At 42.1% G+C, this 27,078-nt stretch overlaps 2 protein-coding genes and 1 pseudogene across 2 annotated transcripts; 2 read left to right on the top strand and 1 right to left on the bottom strand.

The window, feature by feature from the left end:
• Nucleotides 1–224: 224 nt before the first annotated feature.
• On the bottom strand, nucleotides 225–10,033 carry LOC119743604. The gene is made up of 4 exons (XM_038220018.1): nucleotides 9,490–10,033; nucleotides 2,761–4,944; nucleotides 1,688–1,787; nucleotides 225–1,279 (listed from the first exon to the last, which is right to left on the bottom strand). Exons 1-4 carry the CDS (start codon nucleotides 9,692–9,694, stop codon nucleotides 1,036–1,038), a joined length of 2,733 nt encoding a protein of 910 aa, XP_038075946.1. The 5' UTR covers nucleotides 9,695–10,033; the 3' UTR covers nucleotides 225–1,035.
• Nucleotides 10,034–14,974: 4,941 nt separating this feature from the next.
• On the top strand, nucleotides 14,975–22,652 carry LOC119743219 (transmembrane protein 42-like). The gene is made up of 5 exons (XM_038219604.1): nucleotides 14,975–15,058; nucleotides 16,967–16,972; nucleotides 19,803–20,003; nucleotides 20,554–20,700; nucleotides 21,731–22,652. The coding sequence occupies exons 3-5, from the start codon at nucleotides 19,848–19,850 to the stop codon at nucleotides 21,860–21,862; spliced, it is 435 nt and encodes a 144-aa protein (XP_038075532.1). The 5' UTR covers nucleotides 14,975–15,058; nucleotides 16,967–16,972; nucleotides 19,803–19,847; the 3' UTR covers nucleotides 21,863–22,652.
• A 627-nt stretch (nucleotides 22,653–23,279) lies between these two features.
• On the top strand, nucleotides 23,280–27,055 carry LOC119742718 (annotated as a pseudogene).
• Nucleotides 27,056–27,078: the final 23 nt, after the last annotated feature.

The raw sequence follows: 27,078 nt of genomic DNA, 5'->3' as shown, positions 1-27,078 counted from the left end.
TGGATTTTCCCTCCCTCGGAAATTGTGTTGTCACTGCGTATCATGCGCCATTCATTCCTGGTTATTTAATACATGTACAAACAAGGCTTGGATATTTCCTCAGGCAAGTCCCGGGACCCTGGATGGAATGACCGACTCGAGTCAATCAAAACTACGGAAGCAGCCGTTATCATTTGTTTATACCTCATGATCTGACAGTTTTGAAGCGTTAGTGGGTCGCAAAACCAAAACCATTTGTTTTACTCCATTTTGCGTTTCGCTGACTTCACGCGGCTCGTGTCCTTCTCCTTTTCTATAAGGGGCGGGGGTTCACACGGGGGGGGGGGGGGGTAATGTTATGTTCCAAACTGAGGGTTTCGCCACCAAACTACAGCACAAGAGCACCCCGGTTTTAAATATCTTTGGCCAATATATAAGGATGACATCACGCATGTATTTTATTCCAGTTTTATTTTTTAGAGCTATGTACAGCAAGGTGAAAGCAATTGAGTACTGTTTTTGTTCGTTTTTAGAACGGTACTTATTATGTGTCACCTTTTCGGAGAACCTCAAATATTTGCCGTCTCGAAAAGTACTGAAATCCAAGCACGATGTACACGCCACAAAAATAAATTGATGTTAACTAAACCAGACAATGAACCGCGTCTTGCAGTATATAATCTTTAACCAAAATACATGTAGCCGCAGACTGGTTTTTCTAGTTCTTGACAACCGGACATGAAACATACAGTCACTAATAAAACACACGCCGATCGTTTTAGCTTCCAAATAGACTTCCACCGTAAATTTCCAGATAATGCATTGTATTCTGAACTCGAATTTTTTTTTTCAAGAAGTTTGACTGATTTCAGAGGCACCAAATGAAGCTGACAGCAGTTGCCACGTTGACTATTATTTTTTCTTCTACATAGTCAAATCTGGCTATACACACACTTTAAAGATGTACTGAGGACAAATAACGTTTAAAAACTAGCCTTCACATCATCCATCTGAAACAGGGTAATTCAAGGCTTGTTAAATTTGACCGGCAATGTTTTACTCCGATTCGTCCTTAAATGTTCCACTGCTAACGCCGACGTTTTCCCCCGTGCCGAGTTTCACCTCATCGGTTCCTGTCGGGGTAGTCGTTGGTGGTGGCGTTGTTGGCCCGTCTCCGCCCGCGGAAGCTTTGAGATTCATTCTGCCAAGATGCAACTCGTCTAATGACAGACTAGCTGGGAAGGCAACCCAACGACTGTTTCGCTTCATGTGGGCTGTCTTGGCACTTCTCCTGGCACGACTGGAAAAAAACGGGGAAAAATTCAAATGATGGGCAAAAAATGTATACCTGTAAGTTTAGCGCCCGATTTTTGAAAATGAAAGCTGGTCAATTTACCCCTTTGCACATCACAGTCGAACATCGGAAACCGATTAAACGCTGAGCTTTTTTCGACTTAAGAAGTAAGTTTTTTTGACAGTGGATTTTTAGGGATCAAACTTCTTTAGCAATATTCTTACTGCTCCAAAATGTTAGAGGAATGGGCAACGAAGGCCGTTTCGATCTGAGAAGGGTGGTCGTCAAAGGCACAATCCATTTTGCCTTTGACAAAGATCCTGTTGTGGGTTGTTCGGCCTCTTAACTATTTTAGTTGTATGTTTCAGAACAATCCATTCAGTAAGCAGTTTTCAGAGAAATCGTAAAACTCACATGATTTTCACCAGGCAAATGAGCATGCAGAGAAGGAGAAGTGTAGCCATAGCAACCCCGCCATAAAGCAAAATCCGGAAAGGCCTCTGGCACGTTGAACCTGTTGAAATGGAAACAATGTGATAGACAAGGCTATTCTTTTCATTCCTTCGGGTTCCGTTAACATCTATTGGTCGTGCTGTTTTAAAATCCACACCCTTTCCCCATAAAACAGTATCTGTCTAGGTTCGAAATGAGTAAATAGATCTTATCTTAAAGATGTGTACTGTCCCTGCCCTTTAAAACATACGATTTTTGTTGAAATTAATACGGGCAGTACATCTTTAATGATAAAACATCTACTTTTTGTCAAGAGAATGAAGTTTTCCCAATTTTTTTTGTAACGATTTTCGTAGCCTTTCCCTTTTTATCCGGGCAGATTTAAAGTGGTTTTAATGGGACCCCGATGCTCGAAAACATTATTCTGTTTTCAAGATGTCTCTTGGCAGCGGTCATGAGAAAGCAATACGTGTATTTTCTTTTCCTGAACTCAACCGGAACGGGAAAGGCAGGTGAGCAGGGCCATGAGAAAGGAAGTAAATAGAAGCTTGACATAATAAATGTTCATGTAAGCAAAAACCTTCACACACACACACACAAATACCTCGGTCACTGTTGCTATTTTGTATGATTGGAAATTTGGACTGTAGCGTCGGGGAGATGCATAATATTGTGTTTTAACCTTCGCCAACGTATGAATTACCGATAGCTTGCGAGAAAAAATATCATCAAACGCTTAACCAACGCCCCACTGAAATGTCGATAGTAGGTCGGTGAAGGACAAAAATCCGATATTAAACTACAATAATGATTACCTCATACCGTGCTCAAATACAGATGGTTTTGGCATGGTATGTTTACTAAGATTTTAAGACTCCGTACTTTTAATGAAATTGCCCATTTTTTTTGCCACAAATATCCAACGTTCATGATATAAAGGCATTGTTTCATACATCGCCACCTCGGCGCGTGTTTCTTGAATTATCAAGACTAAAATGGTGAACCTCATTTCAAACTATTACGTTATGACTTACAAGTTGTGTCAACTACTGGCTCAGTAGTCTGTTCTTTTACCGTACGTGTCACGGTGGTGCTTAGTGTTGCAGCTAACCACGTTGAAAGAGTGATGTTGGATGATGGTCTTAAGCTCGTTGATGTTGGTGCGCCAGCTGGGCTAGTGGATAACGTTGGTCTGTCAACTACACTAGTGGATAGTGTTGGTCTGTCAGCAACGCTAGTGGATAAGGTTGTTGACATGTCTGCCTCGGTGGGGGATTGCGTGGAATCAATCCAGGTTGAGGTGATGATTGGAAGCCCTGTTGATGCAGAACCATTCGTCACTTCTGGTTGATCCGTGCTGGCGACTGTTTTTCGTTCTGTGGTCGAGATGATCTGGTTTGTCGTTGCTGAGGCGGATGAATAAACCAAAGTTTTAGTGGAACCTCCAGGAGTTGAGTTAGTGGATATCGCTTGTCGTGTGGTAGTTACGCTCGAAGTGCCCGTCTGCTGATTTAAAGAATCTGTGGATGTTTCAGCTGGTCTGGAGCTTACTTCAGTATCAGATACAGAATTGCTCTCCGCGGCTGTAGAATGCAAATTGTCGAGTTCTTCGGTGACATTCTCCGTTTCTGTTGGATTTTCGTTAGTCGTTTGAAATGGAGTTACCAAGAAGCCGTTCGTAACCGTAGGTTTGGGAGTATTTGCCATCGTTGTCAGATCCTGAGACGGCTGCACTGTCGTGCCTTCAACTACGGCCTTGAGTGCGACCACGACACCCGGAATCGAGTTGTACAGTTCGTAGTCGCTGCTGTGCATGGAACCCTCCTCGTCGTAACTCAGAGACGAAACCAGCTGGGAATTCTCCTCCAAGAAGCAGCAGCCGTCCGAGCTGGTGGCTTCGCAGGGCGACACCTCCGCGCCAAGATTTGCCGATACAGCGTACGCGCCCTTGAAACCGGCACCGTGAACCACGACCGAAACTGCGAGGGGAACACCCGACGGAGCGGGGTGCTGGACAGAGATGATGGGGCTGGACTCGTCCGACTGAAGCGTCTTCTGTACGGTACAGAAGCCATCCAGTTCGTCGTACTCGTACTTCTGATCGGGAACCAGTGGGGAACCGTTTAAGGTAATTCCGTCGGTATCCTTGCACGGGGCGGTGACGGAGATGTGATGGTAGGCGTCCGGTGGGAGCGCTGGGGTCGACAGAAGCGCACCAGACCCGCTGACTAGTAGGTCAATGGGTTGGATAATGAGCATTGCAGGACCACCTACTCCTGACTCTACGCCCACGTGTTCATCAGCCTCGGTTCCCTTACTGAATTGCGCAACTAGAACCGGCGTCGATGAAGTAATGACGGCAACATGATCCCCCGCATCCCATTCGAATGAATCTCCTGCGGAGGCAAGAACAGCTCGATCACCGAAGCCTCGTATCATGGTCATTGCACACCCAGCGATGACCACGCACCTGTATCCCGACCTCCTCCCGGGGAAGGGAGCCAGCGCGTACACGGTTCCCCAAGCACCCACGGGCGGGAGATGCTCAACAACGTACCCCGCTGAACCAAACTCGGCCGGTATATTGGACCCTGACGAACCGGAAACTACCGAGATTGGTCGGTTAGCGCGGACCCGCGTACCGGTCAGATCCAGTGAGCTCTGAAACTGGGCGGTCTGAAAACGGTTCAAGGATATCTGCAAGTCCTCCCTGCCGTAGGGCGCATTATCAAATACCAAAGGCGCCTTCAGTTGGATGTGAACCACCGTATCGTCTTCAGCGGCCGATACGGTAAACAAAGACCATTCCCCTACGATCGGGGTGTATGAAACAACAAAGTAGTCCGTGCCTAGGGTGCCAGCGGACCGGACAAGAAAACCACCCGTTGATTTCCCATTGTCTGACAGCGCGAGCACGGTGACATCCTCGCTGGCCGTGACCAGGACAGTGTTGTTCTGAAGTCCGGAGCCGACTGCCTGAGATTCGAACGGCAACTCTACCGTCATCCCGCCCAGTTGAGCCGGTAGTTTCAGCACGCGACTCCAGTTTGAACTAACGACAGTCACGTTGACATCAGTAGGCCTTTCCTCGAAGGGTGTAATGCTTAGAGTAAGACGCGCTCTATCCGTGCTGGAAGTTGCAAGGCTTGGCTGGTACAAATGAGTTGGGAAAGCGAAAATGAACTCACGCCCTCTTCCGGAAGCAGATGAGCGCACGACTACAATAATTGCAGAAAAAGAGAAAGATATAAATAACCAATTAAATGATAATGAAAACCATCGTGATATCTGACTGTTTTTCTTAATAATGTGATTGAAATACCCGGCTTGTATTCACGTACCGTCCATTAAAAACATTATGAACTAGACAACTTTATTCCCGAGTCGGCCATACTTGGATCGAAAGTTAAACTCTTCATTTTTGGAACTTCCTAGTAGAAAATGAAAGCAATGAAATAAAAGTTCATTACAAATTAAGACCCCTGCTCTGATGAATAATGAAAAATTTGTGATTAAACCCTAATTTTTTACATCAGTACGTGTGTTTAATAGCTCCATGGTTGAGTGAAGAAGTCGACGTTTCGGACAGTGTGCTCTGTCCGTCCTCACCCTCCTGAGGACGGACAGAGCACACTGCCCGAAACGTCGAGTTCTACACTCAACCAACCGGTTTTTCAGAAGCACACTTCTTCCAAGAAGAGATTACCTTCCACATGGTGTTACCCGCAATCCTTATACTTATCTTATCCGCCATGCAAAGCTTAAGTCATATCAATTAATTAAAGTACTATTCAATCAAGGACGGGTTACGATTGTGCATATAGCCTATAGGCCTTTTTATAGTGGAAAAGATATAACCGACTTTGATAATGTTGGATGGCAACACTTAAATGTTCTGTCCAGACCCGTTGGCATAACTCTGTATGCGACATGTGTTCCAGAGTAGCGACTTGAAGATGATTGACAATTGCGGTTGTCATAAAGCCTCCCGTTTGATTTTGATCCGCCCTAGACCACTTCCCATTTCTGCGCCTATCAAACGTCCCTTTTCTCTCCCCCCCCCCCCCCCCCCCCCCTGTTGCCCCAGGTCTGATATAGAGATTTGGTCACGTTTTTCATGCCCCAGGGTGGGGATTTTGGTCACTCAAATTACATTGTTACCATTGGTGTACTAAACATGGATAGGCAATCACTAGTGCGCCCTTTATAATTATGTCGGGGCATGGTCAGGGATTGTCACTTAAATTTTGCCATAGGGGTGGGTATTTTGTCAATTCAAAAGTAACAATCCCCACGTCTTGGGTAGGGCAGCCCGGGGAGAGGGGTGGGGGAAACAATTATTGATAGGCGCATTAATGTATAACTCGAGGAAATGTTAAATTTGCAATTCCTAAAATGTTGACTTTGAAACCTAAAAATGGTTACAAAATATTAACCATTTGGTACAAATAAAAACAAATTGAGGAAAGAGGATAATGTCTGCCAGATGGATCGATATCCGACCGAGGCATCACCACCTGCTCATTGTCTGCAGGTTTTCATGAGAAGCTGGCGCTCAGCACTCGTAATAATGACTTGGGCCTTTTCTTTAATCACGACCTCATTTTGACAACTTCAAGGTGGATTTCCAATTTGGAAGAGAACGGGACACAAGCGCATCGGTGGACCATGGGACAAGTAGAAACAGCTGTGAAATCTCGAGCGAGATTGCGAAGCGATGATGAAAACTGCGTATAGCACTCGCACTCGCAAGGCTAATAAATTGGAAAAATTCTAGTCAGCAACTGCCGTGGAATATTTTCTGGCCAAATGAAACATCTGTCTTGAGAAGTGATTTTCTTTTTTATGAATATGAATGAAATGAGACCACGGGCAAGTTTCCGTCTCTTGAAAATGTTCTCAGGTAATTTTTGTGTTTAGCAACTGACACAGTTACGACGCCAAAACAATCTTTGTTTCAAACGTATACTATAAAACATTTGCTTTGCTGTAATTTTCAGAAATTGATGGATTTGGGAGTAGTATTTTATAGCAACCATGTTACGCTGACCTGTTTAAAGTTTTGTGTTCACAGATGGTGGAAAACCAAGAAAAAAATGTTGTTCTTGTAGTCTGGTTCCCTGACCCTACTTCAGACGACATGGAGCAATTTATAAACTCGGGGAATTGTCAGGTCAGGGAAAAGGGTATAGCTGGTTTGCCCTCGTTCACGAATGTGTAACCGATTGCAACAAAATGTGGACTTAAGTTGGTTTAAAATGTCAGTTCCCCCCAAAAAATCCACTTTTCTTGAAAGTGACAGCACACCAGGTGCCATGATTTCACAAGATGCTTGAGACTGTTATTCACTTATAGTCAAGTACCGGTAAGGTATTTCATAATAATTGGCATAGCTTTGTAATCTGATGTTTGCAAATGTTAATTGAAAGTTAATATGAAAGTGACTTAAGGTACTTCAATGCAACTTGAAAGAATTAATCAAGATTATAAAGCACATAACTTCTACATTTCCATTATTTTCTGATAATCTTTTTTTCAGCTGATTTTCAGGCTATACAACTATAGGACAATGAAATGCCAAAAACGTACAGATGGAGATCAGGGGGTTACTACGAAACATATCCCTATCCCTGGATATCTTTGATGAGCAACAGAATAATTAACACACTACATCTAAGATAAAAACCAGAAAGTGGACGAAAAGCAAAAACCTTACATTCAAAAGATGAAAATACTCATAAATCATTACAGAGTCTACAGATTCTGTCCTCAAACTCCTTAAATTAAAGAATCACAAAAAATGAACAAATTTTGGGAAATCGGTTATGCCAGAATTTGTGAACACGAGGCAAAATTGAATAGGCCTACTTCAATGTATATGGTCTACTCCAAAATGGTGCGATCTCTATGAGTACAGAGACTGAGCACAATTCCATATTTTCATAACTGGTGACTCACTTCGGGTCAATGTTTTCTGTCGTCCATGCAGACAATCGTCAGGAACGAGAAAACCTGACTGGGCTGCGATGCAATTTGATATGGCTGGGATGGTCTAGTCCGTACGGCGTTTGGGTGCATCGCGATGAAAGGGTCAGGTTCATTTTTAAAGGTAATGGATCTTTGCAAAAGATGTGTTTTAGCCAATTGGTAACTGTCGAAATTTCAGACAGTTGCCAAACTTAACTGTGCATCTTCATTTTTCTTGCCATGTAAACCACAGGTTTCCGTTGAAAGCGCGATGGTTTGGTCCTTAAACCATCTTGAGGAAATGATCCCGGTAATTCCTCTTTTCTCGAAAATGACAGCATATAGCCTACACCCTAAAAACAGATTGGTTGAACTGACCAATATATATTGGTACAGATATGTGTCCAGCCAAATCGAGATTGGTTGGACGCAATCCTACCAATATACTGGTTATTTCAACCAATCTGTTTTAGAATGTACTATAGGCGCAAGATCCCCACAGAATGCATGATCCCATTATTTCAAGTGGAACTCGTATTTCATGATATTTGGACAGTTTCATTTTGAACGTTTGCAGTGTCCATTACTTTAACGGTGTGTTCTACTTGGAGAATTATATGAGTACTTGGTTGGCTGTATGTAGTGTTCTGAGACAGTAAAAAAAAAATGCCTCTGTATAACACAGAGGACGGTAAAATTATAGCCTTTTTGACAAGGGCCAGAAGCGATAGGAGTAGAGCAAAGTCAATCTTTAGACTATTGTAGAATAGATGCTAAATAATTATTTGGAATTTTGGCTAGCCAGCGTATGCATGCTTGCTTTTTTGAGCGCATGTAAATTTTCGTCCTGGTTATGATGCGTACTCTTTGTTCGTCCATAGTTGATTGTTGATCGAACTTCGTAGTGACGCAAGAGGCGGCTCCATATATATTGTCACTTCCGGCTGCTGAAGTTTTCATAGTTTAAGTACACTTAGGCTACGTGGAAATTTAACATACAAAACACTGCATGTATTTTTTGATGATTGCTTGTGGATCTTTTTCCCAGTCCAGTTCTCAGAATGGCCGTCGTTATTTTGGTAGCTATGATGCAGAAAGGTTCGTCTGTGCACCGTGTGCCGACTGGAAACAGACGCAACCCACATTATCATTCCAGACTAAAAGTGCACTGCATGTGCCTGGGCATATCTCGAGTTTATGTTGTAATGTTGTAATGTTTCCACTGTGTTCCGCTCAGACTACATTGTACATTGTTTCGTGTCATCATGATTTTGAGTTTCTCTTAGTGGTTTCGTTTTGCATGTAAGGCCTGGGAAGTGCCTACGTCATCGACCTTCATAAGGGTGAGAATATTTCACGTTTCATTGCAACTAGGCCCCGTCGTGGATGAGAGAAAATAAATATCTAGAAATAGAATTTTGGAAAATACCCGACTATACTAAATATGCGCTATACGGAGACTTTCGAACCACTCTGCGTTGGTCGAGTATTTGTATCTCCATCTAAAACATCGTGTTCTTTCAGAAATAATATAGGCTATGAGCTGAGGTATGCGCTTACTGAAAAGGCTAAAGGAGTCGAAATAAGCAAAAACAACAAGCTATTCTGTAAAATCGAATTAAGAGCAAAAATAAACAGGTTATTATTCTTGGAGAGAAACGAAGTTTACCTCAGCCTGCCTTTTATTTTCAAATTCTCTGAAAATATCAATCCTTTCCATTATGTACAGCTAAGAAGCAGCATTCTGGCCTATGAGGCTATAGAGGAAAAGCAAAACTATTTTGTTCATAACTCACCGCCCATCAGGTTAAAAGTTAAGATGAACACGGTGAAGATCACACGTAAATCGAGACTAGTGGTCAGACAGTACAGGTAAGCCATGGCTGCGCGCCTAGTACGACAGGCTGGACGGAGCCCACTACGGCCGGTAACACCACTCAGGCACAATAGCTGCAAGGTGCGCTTCGTTGATGCTCCCACAGCGTGTTCCTGATGCCACATCCACCACTTGCTTTATCCTGACGCCAATAAACGTTCAATCCACCCCGCTTAATGACTCCGATTTGTCAGCATCCAGACGTCAATCAGGCATAGCCTGAATTGTGTATCTCCCAGGAGCCAGACTATATAGGCCTTAGACTCATGGAAGATGAGAAGTAAGACGAGAGACTAGAAGTAATCACAGACGAGCAGGCAGAGAGACATAAACGATTATCGAAATCCAGTTCGATCCGCCTAATTGCTGACAGACGCTATTTGTACACACAACGACGCAATCCAGAATGTAACGGAAATGACGATCAGATTTCAACATCCATAGGGCACTCGGTTGGTTTTTCCCTCTTGATGTACCAAGTTATTTACAAAAAGACAAGCACGTATCAAACATAATTTCCAAGCTATTCCTTGGTTGAATCCATGCATGCGTGAGAGCCAAAAATGAAACGCTGATGAGTGGATTGCAATAAATACTCGGAAAGATCATAATGGCATCAGCAGATGCAGAGTTGACGACCACAAGAAAAATTGGTAGACTTTCCAATGGATCTATCATCTAGTAGGTGTCTTAATTTTTTAAGTGGCGCACGAAATGGCTAGACGCAGTATACGTCAGAGATCGCACGTGGTATTTTCATCGGGTAGGCCTAATTATGGTATCAGATGGGTACATCATCATTACCTCACGGTCACATCTCGACCTTTATCGCTGTATCGCAGAGGTTCTTTATAAACTTCACCTTACTTGGGTTATTTAAAGTAGTTTTTTTCGGTTTTAAGTTGGTTTTTATAGCACATGGGAAGTCATTGGCTTACCAGGGGTTAAAAAACCCCGTTTTGCGTTGATCTCTCGATGACTCTCTACAAAGTGGTTTTCAATATGGCTTACGGGGACCAACGCGCTGGATCGAAGCGGAAGGACGTTAGTTGAGCGCATATAACCCTAAGTGCAAAAACACGACCCACTTTAATGAACTACCAGTATGAGTGTGAGGTCACGTGCGCTAAGTATATGACTATATGATTGCCAGATGGTTTCAGTGACGAAAAATTAGGAGGGAAAAATAAACAGATAAAGGTCAGTATCACAGGGAACAGATTTGTATTGACTCGGGCATGGGAAGTTAAGGTGCAGAGATCCATAGGCCAAACTTTTTACGGTTCAGACTTAACTTCTTTAAAGGTGAATTGAACATAAATTTCTTATATGTAGTAATACACACAAAATGTGTCTATAATTGCCTAGAAAGCTGGTGTTTACAGATTATTTCGTTAAACAGAGAAATACAATTGGTGATACACACCACTAAAAATGATGAAAGAGCTACACTACATCACAAAGATTGTCCCACCATATTCCGCCTGGCTCCGCCTCACCCACAGTAATTGTGCGTTACCGAAGAACCGGATGAATTAGAACCTTATTGTTTCTTGGAGAGCTTGACAAGAATTCGATCATTAATTTCGGCAAATGATGGGTCAAGTTTAGTATTTTTGTCCGAAATGTATATCGCGTTCATTGGAAGGCATACACAGAGCCTCACACTTTGCAAGATGGTCTTTGGCTTGTCGAGTGTGGTCACGATCAAAGCTATTTCTTGCTGAAAGTTGGTATAGCCATATAGCAAGGAATTGTATCGTCTAGGAATGACAAAATTGTGAGTTGCGGGTGCCACATGCATGATGAACGCTAGCTGCCCGCCGTTGGTATAGAAGATTTTAACAGCACCGACCTCTCCGTAAGGTTATAAGGTGACAGACTGGCCTGGTTGCGGCCACGCGCTGATTCATTTCACGAATGTCGTGGGATCCAGTTCGCGGTTCAAACGGTCTGGAGATCACACTGCATCAGTTAAGTCAGCAAACAGGAAAGCTAGCTCAGCTGATTACAGATGGTGACTAAAAAGCTGACATGTGGGGAAATGACAACGCATCACTGGCATGGTTTTATAAACATGACTTGTATGACTCTTGACTCGGACTTATCGGACTCGAGTCACACTCGATTCAAATTTTCCGTGACTGAAGACTCGGGCTTGGACTCGGACTCGAGCTTTGCGACTCGTGACTCGATCGGACTCGGACTTACGGAGCTCTGGAGATGCCATCCAAGATGTTGAGATGCTGAGATAAGTTTTCACGGGATAACGACATCCTACACGTAAGATGTCATCGTCCTGCACGGGATGATGACATCGTAAAAATAGGATGTCGACATCTCCAGGTAATGTATCCAGGGATAACGACATCACAAGAGTAGGATGTCGACAACCTGAGACAATTCATCGCGGGATGACGACATCCCGAAAGTAGGATTGCTTTCTCATAACTCCACTAAACGGCATTCGAAGGTATCTCGGGATGTCGACATTCTACTTTCAGGATGTCGTCATCCCGTTATACAGGGTGGATAAAAAAAACCCCGAAACCAAGATATTATTTCAAATTGGAACAGAAGTAGGGCACATGTAAATCAAAGGGAGATATCCTCTGTTAGGGTTGAATATCCTCTTTAAAATGACACCCTGATCATGTCATTACATTCACGGATGACTGAGCAGTGACCAATTTTATGAAAGGGTCTATTTAGAGAATTGTTGCACTTTTCAATTGTGGTTTTTGTTGTGTCAATTGTCACAGAGTGAAAGGCTATGGTTGCCAATCAAGGCAGGTGGGGGAAAAAGACATTTCACTATGAAAAGTGGCGCAATTTTCTACTAAGTACTAGACCCTTTGGTCCCTTTTATAAAATCGGTCACTGCTCATTCAATCCGGTGTAAGGACATGATCAGGGTGTCATTTATAAAGAGGAGATTCAACCCGAACAGAGGATATTTCTCTTTGATTCACATACCCTACTTCTGTTCCAAGTAGCAATAACATTTCGATTTCGTTTTTCGTTTTTTATCCACCCTGTATATTGTCTATATCTCACGATATCGGGATCCTACTTCAGCATGTGCTACCTGTGATCGATCCATCCGAGAGTGTTAGCATCCCTCATGTCGTCATCCCGTGATAAATTATCTCAGGATGTCGACATTTCGTGCAAGATGTTGTCATCCCGTGATTCATTATGTCAGGATCTCAACATCTAGGATGGCACCTCTGGAGTTCTGTACGGACTTGACCTGCATGACTCGGGACCCGTACTCGACCTCGGGAGAGGTGACTCGGACTCGGACTCAATAGTTGGTGACTCGAATACATTCAAGTCTGTTACAAACTAGTGCCTCTTTTGGTGAAACCATCGTCTTAAAGGCTATAAGGCCCAAAACAAATATTCGGTCTCTGAATTGACGCGGGGACGCGGCTTTTTTTTTTTCTTCATAATTTGCCTTGGTGCTCTCGATCATTTGCCTTGGTGCAATTTCCCATTCCTTGGTGCTCTTTGGTAAAAAAAAATTGAGGAGGTGCGGCAATAAAGGGCGCTGTTGGAGCTACCGCGGAACATTTTGGAGAAAAAAAAGATTGACGCGCATGATTAAAATCGACGCGCGCGCTGACCAGAGACCGACTTATTTTTTTTTTTTTGGCCTAATACTAAAACTTTTTTTTTATAACCAATGCTCCCGACAATTGTTTGAAAAACGGCACAGAAATAACAATCTGGAAATTAGACAGGAAATTAGAACAGGAAAGTAGACTGTGAGACCCCCACCCCCCCCCCCCCCCCAAAAAAACCCCCAACAATTTGAAAACAAGGGCATTATTGTTTACCCCGGTCCAGTAATTGTTAATTTGTCAGTGAATGAGAAAATGGTGATATGGGGCGCGCCCTTTGTAATTATTGCAGCGCATTTTGGACATGTTTTTACCAGGGTTTATTATTAGATGCGCCATAGAATGAATGAATGAAATGAATCCTGGTTTGCAACAAAACCATATTGTTTACAGCTAGACTGAATATTTTTGCACATAAACAATATTGTTCAATTGCACATCTAAACGATATTGTTTGCACATAAACAATATTATTTGCACGCCAACATTGCTCACGTGCAAACAATATTGTTTATGTGCAAACAATAATTGTGAAGGAATATGCAAACAATATGTAACCAAATAAGGTTAATCAAGTAATCTGGACCCATTTTTCATCCCTAAGAGTGAAATTAGGGACTAGACGTTTTAGAGTGAAAATCACTCTCATTTTCGATCAGACACGAAAAATGAACCACTTCAATCGAAGCTCGAGTGAAACCTTGATCTTTTTGATTGAAGAAATTTCACTCTAAAACGTCTAGTCCCTATAGTTTCCGACTGTGGGAGTGAATCTTCACTCGAATGGAGTGAATTTTCACTCTTTAGAATTTAGAGAGTAATACTGAGAGGTCTAGGTCTATTTTGGCGTGAATTAAAGGATAAATGTAAACATTTTCGTCGTGCACCATGTCCAACATTTACTGGCAAAGTGCCAACTAGCATCAGCAGGTCGGGAATTTCCTTCATTTCGAAACATCCTGAATAATAAATCATCACGTGCAAAAGTTCAAGCGCCAATTGTATTCGGTCATCGCCATAATGGGGCAGACTAGAGGAAATATTTGGAGGAAATGTGCCTTTGATGATACTAGCTTTGAATTTGGTTGAACATGTGTAAGGCCGTCGCAGATTTTTCCTTTTCAAAAACTTTAGGTAGAATGATACTACTAAACAAGAAATTTCCCATGACATACATTATGTCATTAAATCATTAGATTTATTAAATCATTAAATTGGACTACGGGAAGGGCGCCCCAAGGCGTTAGGTAGGTAAACGCGCTGGTAACTTCACGGAACAATTTTGGGTGTTAAATGCGAGCGGGATTTTAGGAGAAAAAACTGACCGGGGTCGGGGATATTGTATCCAAGCGCTAAGTTCTTACTTCCACTCCTAAAAATTCGTAAGAATGAAACAATTAAAGTCATTAATATTAATCAATATTTAATAAATTAAATAAACAACTAATTTTAAAAATACTGTTACTAATTCTTGTTGAGAATTAGTCATAAACAATAACACACATGTTGCGTTGAAAAATGGAAAGATATTTCAGGAAATTAAAATACCCGCCCCACAGCTCATTAGCTTAATACTACACATGTACAATTGTCAAATTTCGAATTTCTTTTGGAGGCAACTTCGGCATTTCCCCGGCCCCATGAAGCGCAATGAGTGGTCAGTCTATCAAACGGAGAACAGCCTTTTACCTATCCAACGCTAAAGGCGCCCTTCCCATCGACAGGAAAAAGCCGTCTGTTGTGATCCGTCGTGTTGCTGACTTCTTTGCGTGATATGAAGAGATATGCTGACGGGCACCAGACGCTGAACATAAAACATGTTGCCGTGCAATTGACAGCTGCGAAAAAAACAGTAAAGAAAAGGCGAGTAAAACCATCTTTCCATTTTTTGATTTAGGCGAGTAAAACCATCATTTGATTTTAAAATAAAATAAGTGTTAGAGAATAAATTGTATTTGTATTGCAATTAGGCCTACTTGACTATTCTAGGTCAATGCCACTTGCCAGTTTTGTCGTACAGTCGTTTGAACCGGTTCCGCAATCGCAAATCGTCTGAAGCGTCTTGTGGCGAAAAAACGCGCTTTCTCGGGAAGCTACCTATCTATAAATATGCGCAAATTACTCACCTACTTCATGATATGAATAGTTTTCTGTGATCGTTTGAAAGAGAAATTTGCCAGGACATTTTGTAGAGGTCGGTGCTTTGACCGGTTCCGCAAATGTTTTCCGGTTTCGCAAACGGCGCCCTCTGCGAGACTGGACTGGAAATATTCCTTGTTTACTGGCCAAATCTAGATCGTTTTTGCCCCCAAACCTGCCAAGAAAAGATATGGATTATATTTCCCTGTGCATGAGCCAAGGTCTGCACATTATAATGCGTCCAAATTTACAAAATGGAACTCCATGAAAATGTTATGGTTCGTTGGATTTTTTTTACGTTATAATTATTTGACTTGCCTCAATCCAATTAAATGACTTTCTTGCTTTTTGTGCATTCTGTCTATCATCTTGCAATCACTAATATTTTGCTTTTTTGTTGTCTTATTTTTATTTAGACACACTCTGACGTTGGATAGAACCAGACACAAACCTTGTACCGAATTGCTCCAGTTGGTTGTTTTTTCTCACATAAGCATAGACCAGCTATTTATGAATTTGAATTAATATTTTCTCCAGGATCATTTTTAATTCCTATGACACTTAAGGAAGTGACTGCATGGCTGGATGAATTGGAACTGAATCATTGTCTGCAGGGGAGCACTGACACTGTTTATTAATATTATTTGTTTATTTAATTATTATTATTTATTTACTTTTGTTTATTCCCTCCTCCTTTTTTTTTATTTTACTTTTTTGTGGGGGGGGGGTGGGGGGGGGGGGGGGGGGGGGGGGGGAGTGTTTCAATTTGTTCAGGGTAACAACACAATATGCTTAATTTTGTGTGCACCAACATCCAGTAGGGGGAACCTGGGGGCTGGGAAGGGAAGGGGGAACAGGCCTCAGCAGGCCAGATACATACAGGCCACATACATGCACATATTGTTTCACATTCAAATTAAATTTCACAAACAAATTAAAACAAGTTGTTAAAAATGTCATAAATCCTATGGCTGTTTCATAGCAATGGCAATTTCTAATTATAATGTTCAGTTACTCCTCATACGTTGTTGCACATATTAACTATGTACATGTATCATGCTTGGCAACTGTATTAGCAAACCTCATCTACTGTTCGGTGATGCTCTTAAAAGAAAATGTCAACACATTCATCACGTGTATCCCGATAACCCTTTCAATATATTGACATGTGATACCTGCATGTTTTAAATCCAAAAATATACGTGTCATATAAATAAATGGTGATGAATCACAGAAATAGACATGTTCTGTGAGTTTTTCATGCAAAGTAGCATAGTTTTTCAAACACCTCACTTCTCTTTCACATGTACTGGTTAATAAAAATGTATGTAACGCCTTTAAATTTATTGCCTTTATGACACCTGCATGTCTGTTTAATTGTTATACAGAAATAATTTAAGCACTCCAGAAGCTAGCACTATACAAAAAACTTGTCACATAAATAAATTAATTCAAAGAAATGGTGATGAAGACACACAGCTACATGTACTTTCACTATAATATTCAACTTCTTCTTGACCTTCACAGGTAAAACTGAAAAAGATGTGCTGATGGCCTCTTATGGCCTATCAGGAGGCTGGCGTAATCTTCTTCTTTGTCTTTGGCATTGTCTGTATGAAAAAGAAATTTTATATAAACGTTTAGTTTATGACCAATTGAAACAAAAATGAGAAATGGTTTATAGTATTTGACAAATTTTGTGCTCCAAGAAAACAATCAAAATTTGTGTCTCTGTACTGACGAGAGACTGGTGTTCATTATGAAATATTAGTGGACCTATTTTTCTTTTTGTTTAAAAGGGTAAAGAGTAAGATTAGAACCCACCGAAAAAGGATAATTTTAAATTTACTAAATTACTGGAAATGTCCTTTGGGTTAGAAACATATTATTATGCACTATTCTTAATTGGTCCCCACAAACCTCACCTCCTAGCCTGGGCTGTCTCATGCACCCTGGATGTGGAGAGTTGTAACTCTAAAATGGATTCAAACCCCTTAGGCACAACCGCTTCAACATCAAGTATGGGGTGAATTTTTTTAGAGCAAAGGAAAAGCGTTTAGTGGGAAGTATTAAGAAAGATTTTTGTATTTTAAATTTTGAAGTCCAAATTTTTTTTATCCAAAACCTTCAGTGCTGTCCGGAAGCTGGACAGAAACAAAATCATTTTGTTTCAATTTAGTTTTCAATTTTTTGCACTGAACACCCAGAAATGATCATCAAATTCGACATTTTTAAACAAGGATTAATAGAAATTCTCAATTTCTTTGTAAGTTGTAAAAAAAAAAAGATTCATGCCAAAATAAATAAAGTGCACCGCGCTAGGGGGCCGTCATCAACAATACTTGTCAATAGCAGCACTGGTTAATACAGTCACACCATGGCCAGTGTATTGTATAGGCAGTATGAATGCGTTTGCGGAACCGGCCAAACGACCAGCAGTTACTCTGGTGGTATAGAAAAAAATTCAAAGACTTCAAATCTTATATTTGTATGGTGGAATAATGACTAATTTCCGAACAAGTTGCATCAATCGCCATGATTTAATTCCCCTGAACAATCGTGTAGCAGGCCGACAAACATGAAATCACGCTTCCGTGCGCGTTCCATTTCGGCAGTTCGTTAACGGCAAGTGACGGTCGTAGGGGATTTATTTTTAAATGCAAGTGAGTATCCTAAAACTAAAACCATTTTTGAAAAGTAAATGGAATAACCTTTCCATCGATACCAAAGTTTAAGTCCTTGGCGTTTTCGTCTTCCTGAAAACGAGAGCTAGTTTTCCGAAATTGCGGAACTGGTCAATTTGCGGAACCGGTCAATTGACTGTAACAAAAAAAAAGGAAGACCCGGAAGTGGACCCAGCAGTGCAGCAGCCCAGCAGCGGCAGCCCAGTTCCGGGGGGGGGGGGGGGGGGGAAGCTATTATTTGTAATTCAAAGTGCAGTGGCCTCATGGTCTGGGGCAATGAATGGAAAAAATGTTGCAATCTGACGCCACTTTCGAAACAAAGTATTAATGAATTACGCAGTGGCTATCGTTACGGCAGCCGTAACGCATTTCCCATTTTCTATCGTTACGGTACTACTGCAACTTTTATAAAAACATGAGAAGAAAATTTAAAATTAGAAGGAAAAAGTGAATTTTAACGTTATGAAATTCGGACTTTATTTCCCTTTTAAAAAAATCCTCCAAAGCCTCGGGTTAGAAAAGGAAAAAAATTCAAGTGCAAAACTGAGATGCGAACCCGCAACCTCGCGGTGCAAAATCTTACCCTCTATCGACTGAGCTGTCGCACTGCTCGCTAAAACATGGGGAAACAAATAATTATAGGCAGTGGATATTTTGCCGGAGACGGCAAACCTTCAGTAAACGTTAGTTTGCCGGATATGCACTGAACATGGGCAGTTACTGTTTTTTGGCTCCCCTGTACATTTTCCGGCGACAAATTTTAGTCTGGCTCCATGCCAATACTATCGTTGTATTTTTATTTACAAGATGGGAATCAGACCATTTTATAATTTCGGACTTTATTTCCCTTTTAAAAAAAATCCTCCAGAGCCACAAATCTGAAAAGAAAATGTAATACCCTGCAATAAAATGTTTGAGACATATTAAAATAATAAAAGAAGAATATTCTTATTTATTTGGGGATGGGAAAAAAAAACCTTAAAATTGTGGCGGGAATCAGGATTCGAATTCGGGACATCCCACTCACTAGAGCAATTGCCTAACCACTAAACCGACTGTGCTACACAACTTTGGTGGGAATTTAATACATATTATAATTCAGCCCTATCTTAAAGAGTACAGCGCCCTCTGTTGATATGGATTGCTGCCGGCAAACCTTGCTTTAGTAAACGTTAGTTTGCCGGCGTTACCTCCGGCAAAATATCCACTACCATAATTATATACCTGCGTGCGTATCAAAAAGGTATCGTAGAGGGCGCTAAACAACGGCTGCCGTAACGATAGCCACTTTGAATGAATTAAGCGTGTTAAGCAGTGCTGTGCTGTGGATCGTTAATATCACTTCAGGGAGTAGGGCCTAACTATATAGAATGCAGGGCCATGCTGGAAAAGGTTTTTTGGTAGTTGGATGCGATGTGAGGAGTGGGGTTGTTGAGTAGAATGGCACTCTTTTGAGAACGAAGCAGTCGTTTGTTGACCCTGGTAAAAAAAAAAATATTACAGATTTGTAAGGAGCACAATGGCAGCATTACTGATGTGAAAACCTCATGCGAAAACCTCATGCTGATAGTCTGTAGCTAAAATATTATGGAAGTCGTTACACCAAGAGATGTGATGAAGTGATGTGATGAAGTGGCCCGATTTTGGCCTGTATCTCCAAATAAAAATTCGCGACAAATGACTCATTTAGCTTGATCGCATCACATATGCTTTTTGGCATGCATAGAACCCAAGTGTAACATCATTAACTTGAAATAATAAAAATTACTCTTGCATTGAAACAGATACTTCAAACAGTAAGGTATTCATACGTACTTGGGCTTAGCAAGATGCTCGGCTTATCGTTAGCAGTGTGTGCCGGATTGTGTGCAGCCTGTGCCTCGGCATTTGCCAAACTGGCCATGTCGGGAGAGGAGATCGCCCTCGTGTGTCAGAGCCTGGAAGAGTCTGTCGCCATGGGAACGCTGATGCCCAACTGCTCAGTGGTGAGTCAAGATGGCAACCTGAACCAAATTTCATTCAGTGAAACTCATTGAGCTGCTATGAAGTTTTGAATAATTTAGTATTCGAACATTTGAATATCCGAAATGCACTGATACGTTTAACATGCTCCAGCCTAAGCTGGCCGCTGATTGGAATTAATGTGTGGAAAATTGACATTGAGCGTATTAACATAATAATAAAGAACAGTTACTGGGATGGCTTATATTTGACTGATTTTAAACAGAAAGTTGAGCTATAAAGAGCAGTTAACCTGGTACCACCGGTTATACTAAGGCCAACTTATAATCATTATGCGTTTAAGGCAACACAATTCCCCAATATTTCTATAGGCTGGCAATAAACGTTTCACCATTCATAAAGTCTAGGACCTATAAATTATCTGGATGCTTGTCATCACGTAGATCACACACTATCTATCATAATTTGTGAACAATTTCAAATTTTCGTCAAAGTATTCAAAAGCATTGTAGATGGTTTTTTTTCACCCGCAAGTTGTATGTGTTTAAATCTTTTGGGGTCATTTTTGAACAGGTCACGACAGTTCTACGTGGCATATCATTCTCCCTTCTGTTTCTCTTCAATGCAATCATGTGGACCTTGTTTGTCAAGTCACTACAGCTAGCCAGGTCATCACTAGAGGCAACGATTACCAACAGCTCAGCTAACTTGTTCTTTACAGTAAGTGCCCCCCAACCCAACCAAAACTTCCCAACCCCCTCTATCCACCACCCCCCTCACCATTCCCCCCCCCCCCCCCCCCATCCCCCAACCCCTCCCCCCCCCATCCCCCAACCCCTCCCCCCCCATCCCCCAACCCCTCCCCCACCCCAACCCCTCCCCCACCCCTCCACAAAAAAACCTTTGATATCATTGAAATATGTTGTATGTAATTTTCTGTATATACAGATGCAGCACCTTGATTGTGAAAATTTGGCTCAAATGAAATTTGAATAACATAGGAGCAATCAATTAATTCGCAACTCAAATCACAAAAAGTCACAATGATAACTGTTTTTGTTATAGTTTTATTGGAACCACTTGTGCGTTAATACTGGTTGACTCAATTTGTAAAGTCTTGCCAAATATTTTTGTAACCTGTTGAATTTTGAGTGGTCAGAGAGTTACAATTGCATGGGTGTTTCACTTCTAAATTAGATTAAGTCCAAGCAAAGGTCCCCCTTTTTGGCCCATACATAAGGCCATGCTTTCTTTAATTACACAATCATCGCGACGGCTAATAACACAAAAAAAATCTTGTGGACATTTCTCGTTGCAGATGCCCTACAATAGGGAAAAAAACACTGAAATCCATGAATATCTTAGAGGGTTAAACATTTGTTACGTATCGGATTTGCCCATTATTTGGTGGATTTCTCGTAGCCGAGCGGTTAGAGCGTGGAGCTACGGAGTGGAAGGTTGGCTGTTCGAAGCCCATTTGGACCAAAAACTGGAAAACTCTCTCTCTGACGACCCAACAGTAAAATGGGTACCTGATTCGTTCAGGGAAGGTAAGACGGCGAGAGGAGAGGACTGGGCCCCGCCACTCATATGCCGCGCCCAAGACACAGTGGACCTCTAACATCCCACTGCCCCTACGGCCAGTAATGGCTATGGGATTTTTACCTTTACCTTTACCTGTTCATCTAGTCTTTCAGGTATCATATGATATTCAATAAATCTGAAGAGATTTCATCTTAATTTCCTCTAGGCAGTGATTGGTTATGTGGTATTCGGCGAGGCGTTGTCGCTGACTTGGGGTCTGGGATCCACATTCATCATCCTGGGCCTGTGGATGATTCACAGGGGCGGAAGGACCAAGGACGAAGCTAAGGAAAGGTGATGGACTGCGGCAAACAGCGAATGGTTTGAAGGTTCGAGGTCGGCTTATTTAAGAAATGTTGAGGGCAGTTTGTGAAGTCTTCTCATGAGAGTCAAGTGAGTGCACTGTAATGGATCTAAGAAGGACCTGTTTTAACCACTTTGTGCCAGGATTATTTTTGCCGAACATTTTGCTTGTTGGCACAATTTTCCAGCCAACTTCTGATATATGGCCAAAACGCCACAAATACTGATTCGCTAGAGTAATTTCAACAGTATTTGTACGATATTTCTTGCTGGAACCTCATATGTTTCAACACTCCGAGGTGGGCACTGGAGTGTATATTGTACAACAATAGAGAGGTTTCGCATGCAAATGGATACGTTTAGTGCGACGGATACGTCATCAGTTATGACGTCATACGCCACTCACTGTCCGCTAAACGTGCAGACGACACGCATATCTCGCTCGCTACACGTAAGTAAAAACGGATACGGATAGCTATAAACGCAAGCGTAAGCGTATCCGTTCGCTTGCGAAACCTCCCTTTTAGGCAGTACACAGCGACCAATTCAAGATCAACACACAGTCCACCTCCACAGACTTCACTGACTTTGTGTGTGTGTACAAAAGGCATGAGGAATGAGCGTGTTTAAACGTCCCCAGAGTCGAGTCGAGGCAATCTGGACGTCTTAACCTGTCAGCTGTGCCTGTGTATAAAAACGACCAGTGCGTGTTATCACGTCCTCCAACGCGAACGAGTTATAAGGGCACTATGTAATCTACTCACCAGACCCTATGGCTCCGTTCACAAAAAAACCTCCACGGTTACAGAGAGTTGGAGGAGAGTGCTCGAAGGGACATCAGAATGCTCACGCGAGAAGACGCTCAACAGTTTGTGTGCACACTTAACAATAAAACTAAAAATTAAATGATCTCAGAGCAAAATCTTCAAGTAATTCTGTTTTTAAAAAGTGGATATTTTTATGAAATTATAAATTATAAACACACGTCAAAGTCAAAGAGTTAGTTTATGTTTTAAAGGAGTCTGATATGAGTATATTCAAGATTTACTTTGATTAATACCACCTTGAAACTGAAATGTCTGACCTCTGACAACGTGGCAGATGACCATCTGGTTCCAACAAAAAAATTCAAAAATAAAGTGAAATGTCCTTGGTTTGTTCAATAGATAATTGACCTTGAACGATGTACGGTGATATATTAAACTGTATGAAATACATGTCATGCACAATCTGGAAGAGCGTCGTTTTTAACTGGTTTTGCTTTATAACAAACTAGAAAAAAAATATCAACCAACAAATAATTACTTATGATGTATCTGAACCCCACCCCCCCCCCCCCCCCCCCCCCCCCTATCCCCCCCCCCCCCCCCCCCCCCCCCCCCCCCCCCCCCCCCCCCCCCCCTCCCCCCCGCCCATGTTTCACCCTGGTAGCTGAAAAACATATTTCCAGTTTTTCCCAACCACTTAAAACAGGTTGTTGTCTGTCTCTGAAATAAGACTTGAAGCTAATTGTTTACAAAATAGGAACATATGGTCCGGTGAAATGGCTAACCAATAGAGTTATGAGTGCCTTTGATATGCCACTTGTATTACTCACGATCCAGAAATGTGTTTTTGTCGAGAACCTGAATTCTCCATAAATAGGGACGCCACTGTCCTGGGTGATTTAGTTGACTGCATCAGGGTGAATCGGACTCTGTTTCTTCACATCAGTGTCTGCTTGAACAGTGTTAAACTGTTAAAAATTTAAACCTGTCGGCAAGATGAAGCTTAACTGCATCATTGCCATCCTCATTCTGGGTCTGGTGGACGTGGCGCTCGGAGGACTGCGTTACCTTGGTAACTACATTTGTTTTTTTACTAGTGATGGGAAAAATCAGAGATTTCAAAATCTGGCTTAAATCAGAGATTTCAAAATGCGGTTAAAATCAGAGATTTCAAAATCCGGATATCTTAATTTTTTTCAAGCGGTTATCCAATTTCACCTCAAGTTCCCATTCAGCTCACAGGCATTCCAACAAACAGTGACAAGTGAGGTGTCCCATGCACTGCCAACCACGATTATTGGGTATAGTTTGCTGGATTCAGTGACCACCGGGCCTTTACAAAAACACTCTATAGAGTTGTAATGGTTATAAAAATGGGCGGGAACTCTCAGATTAGTCAAAAGGCAGGCTACTCATTGACCAAAACGACCACTAGCGAGTGAATGCGGTTATAGCACGGCAGATAGGTGATGGGATTGTACGTTTGATGATACAAGAACAGAATTTGGCACACAGTCAGAGTATATCATGAAAAAGATATTTGGCTACAGGGCCATGGCAGATTTGTCCTCTGAAAAAAACCTAGGTAGGACATAGGTAACAAGCAGTTGCAGCCATTTTGAAAATTTTGAAAATTGCTTGTTATTGTACCTATATTTTTTCAAAGGACAAATGTGTGATGGCCCTATAGCCAAATATCTCTCTCATGACATACTCTGTGTGCCAAATGCCATGCTTGTATCATCAAAGGCACTATTCCCTAAACATTTCCCCTATCTGCCCCACTATCACAATCAGAGACCGTGGAGCAAATTGGGGGATGTTCCAGTTTCTTCAACTTGTGCTACACAAAAATGAAAAGCTTAATTGTTTAAGGTCGGATTCAAATACTTGGTTTCCAAAATAAAAACCGAATAGTGAAACTTTAACCGAATTTAACAAAATACAGATTTTAATCTCACCACTAGATTTTACATCTTGATACGATCCATTTTATTTGATAGTCCAACATTCAAGGATTTTCCTACATTACAAGTCAAAAGACAGCTTTCAGCCAAATCTTTCACGTTCTTTAAAAAAATTTACTTGTACATTTTCCTTTTTGTACCATCCTGAAATTAGTGCTTAAAATTAGTACATCACTACACAGTGAAGACAAATCACAAGTCATGGCACAAGTAAGGAGGAAGGAGGGCGGAAGAATAACAAAAGGGTTGCCTCTCCCCCCCCCCCCCCATGTCACAGTTCATTTGAAAAGCTTGTAACTGGATGACTTGTGATTGACTTGTGATAGACTCGTTTACAACACTGCCTAAAACTCCTTCTTTGTCCTACTTTGGTAGATATTGTTGTGGATCTTGTCCGCATCGACGTGCCGCCGATTCCACCATCTACGATGGCGGCATCGCGCCGGTCAACTTCTGCACCTACTTCACACCGGACAACGGCGCCGCGATCATCCTGAATCGCTTTCAGAGCGAGCGCTACAAGCTGACGGCCTTCCTCGCAACGGACGGCAAGGGGTCCAACCCCACGGCGGTCACAGATGCAGTCATACCATTGGCCGACCAGCTGCAACCAGTCACTGATGGCAAACAGTTTGTCTCTTCCCTAAAAAAAAGTTGCTTTTATAAGAATCCCAAAAATTAGTTATGTACCATTAAATTTTCTATAATAGTTTCCTAACCATTTGTGAACCCTCCAAAATCCACCATTGTGCTGGAAACAATGTATTTTTCTTTATATTTAAAATGGGGCGTCGTGCTTCATGTAATAAAATTATAATGTGTATTTATGAAGCACACGTATCCACCAATCTTTGGTGCTCGAGGCACTGCTTCATTATTGCCCTGCTCATTGTGCCAATAAAAAATTCCAACTAGCATCTCAGTTCCCCTGGGAGTATACAGCTCTATACTGCCATGAGATTTTCGGCACAAAGCAGCTATAATCAGCCACAATAACCATCTCTGCCCTCACGGGTACCAATATACTCCTGGGTGGGGAGAAGCGATTAGCATCAAAGTGCTTGCCCAAGGGCACACGCACCATAACTCCAGGCTGGATTTTTAACCTACAACCTGCAGAATTACCTGCAGACCACAAATTCAATGCTCCAGACCACGGCGCTAATGGCATAGTTTCAGTGTTCTACTTTCTAAATCCTACAAAATCTTGAATCACTCTAAGAGGTATCACTGAGGGTTATGGATTCTATTTTTGAATGGGTTCAGGACCAGGCTTCTTCTATTGTGAAAATAAGGGCAGGGTTGAAAAACAGCAGACAGAATACAACCAAATTTATTTTTTGAATGTCCTATGGATCGATAGTTTGCTATGTTGATTTCCCTAGGTGATTCTCTTTGATGCTGATGTGGCGTTTGATCTGACAAACGTGGACTGCTACAACAATCACTTCCCCTATGCCTGCGTGACCCTTGGCCCAGCGATACAGTGGCTAATCACTGGCAGCCCAGCGCCTCATCTGTGCTGACCAAGTGTGTGCCCATCATCTGTAAACCTGGTAAGTAGCCAGATTTATGGGGTAGAGTAGGGGAATCACAACAAGTTACAGCTCCTTTATTAAAACTTTGCACGAGGGAGTAGAAATTTTATATATATATAAGCATATATTGATTTTATAATAGACTCTGATGTCGTTCCAAACAACTGCAATAGTTGACGTAGCCACCCAATCTGTTTCAAATCTTGTACTTTTCATGTACTGAATTCTAACTTAGGAACAATTTATTTTCACGCAACTCTGGAATGCCAGTCTGGAACACGTACAACTCTTATCACGAAAGCTGCTAGAGAGAGAAAGAGAAAGAACGTACCTAATCTATTCGTATTCCCCACTTGGATAGGCCTACAGTCCTATACTTTAATACCTGGCTTACTGTCAATAAGTTCAGAGTTCATAGGTTTTCTTTTATTCCCACAGAACCCCTGAAAGTGGACCTAGACTACGTGGATGTTGACATATACCTCGCAATGCCATCATAGTTGACGGTGGCAGTCGTAGACCTGTCCCTCTGCGTCTACTTCACCCCAAAAGATGGCGCGGCCCAGGAGTTGAATGCACTTGGCGCGGTCGAGCGCTACAAGCTCGTTGCGTTCCTGGCTACCACACCAACGGCGGGGGCAAGACCGCACCCGTCACGGGAACCATCCACAAACTGGACGCAGACCCAGGTATTGACAGACGGGAAACAATTCTCGTTCTACGATGCCGAGTTTTCGCTGGATCTGTCCGTGTGGATTGCCACGGCACGGCGCGTTCCCGTACATCTGCGCCACGCTTTCCCCCCGTTGGGGCCGTGGAGCTGGCGGCTGGTTCTGTGCGAACAGTCTGCACACCCATCATTTGTCTTGGTAAGTTGAATGATTTCCCAAATTTGATCAATGCACTACTCCATTGAACATTATTGGAAGCCGAGGATTT

Source organism: Patiria miniata, unplaced genomic scaffold (genome assembly GCF_015706575.1).
Source record: "Patiria miniata isolate m_02_andy unplaced genomic scaffold, ASM1570657v1 HiC_scaffold_6, whole genome shotgun sequence".
NCBI lineage: Eukaryota > Metazoa > Echinodermata > Asteroidea > Valvatida > Asterinidae > Patiria > Patiria miniata.
The sequence above is the reverse complement of the archived record's forward strand: the minus strand, read 5'-3'. Positions and strand labels throughout refer to the sequence as shown.

Bases quoted from the DNA above. Each gene is read 5' to 3' on its own strand.
- LOC119743219 (XM_038219604.1), top strand. From the start codon at position 19,848: ATGCTCGGCTTATCGTTAGCAGTGTGTGCCGGATTGTGTGCAGCCTGT. The intron at 20,004-20,553 runs GTGAGTCAAGAT...ATTTTTGAACAG, and splicing joins TGATGCCCAACTGCTCAGTG to GTCACGACAGTTCTACGTGG. The intron at 20,701-21,730 runs GTAAGTGCCCCC...AATTTCCTCTAG, and splicing joins CAGCTAACTTGTTCTTTACA to GCAGTGATTGGTTATGTGGT.
- LOC119743604 (XM_038220018.1), bottom strand. From the start codon at position 9,694: ATGTGGCATCAGGAACACGCTGTGGGAGCATCAACGAAGCGCACCTTG. The intron at 4,945-9,489 runs GTGAGTTATGAA...CAATTATTGTAG, and splicing joins AACTTTTAACCTGATGGGCG to TCGTGCGCTCATCTGCTTCC. The intron at 1,788-2,760 runs GTAAGTCATAAC...CCATTTCAACAG, and splicing joins GCCAGTAGTTGACACAACTT to GTTCAACGTGCCAGAGGCCT.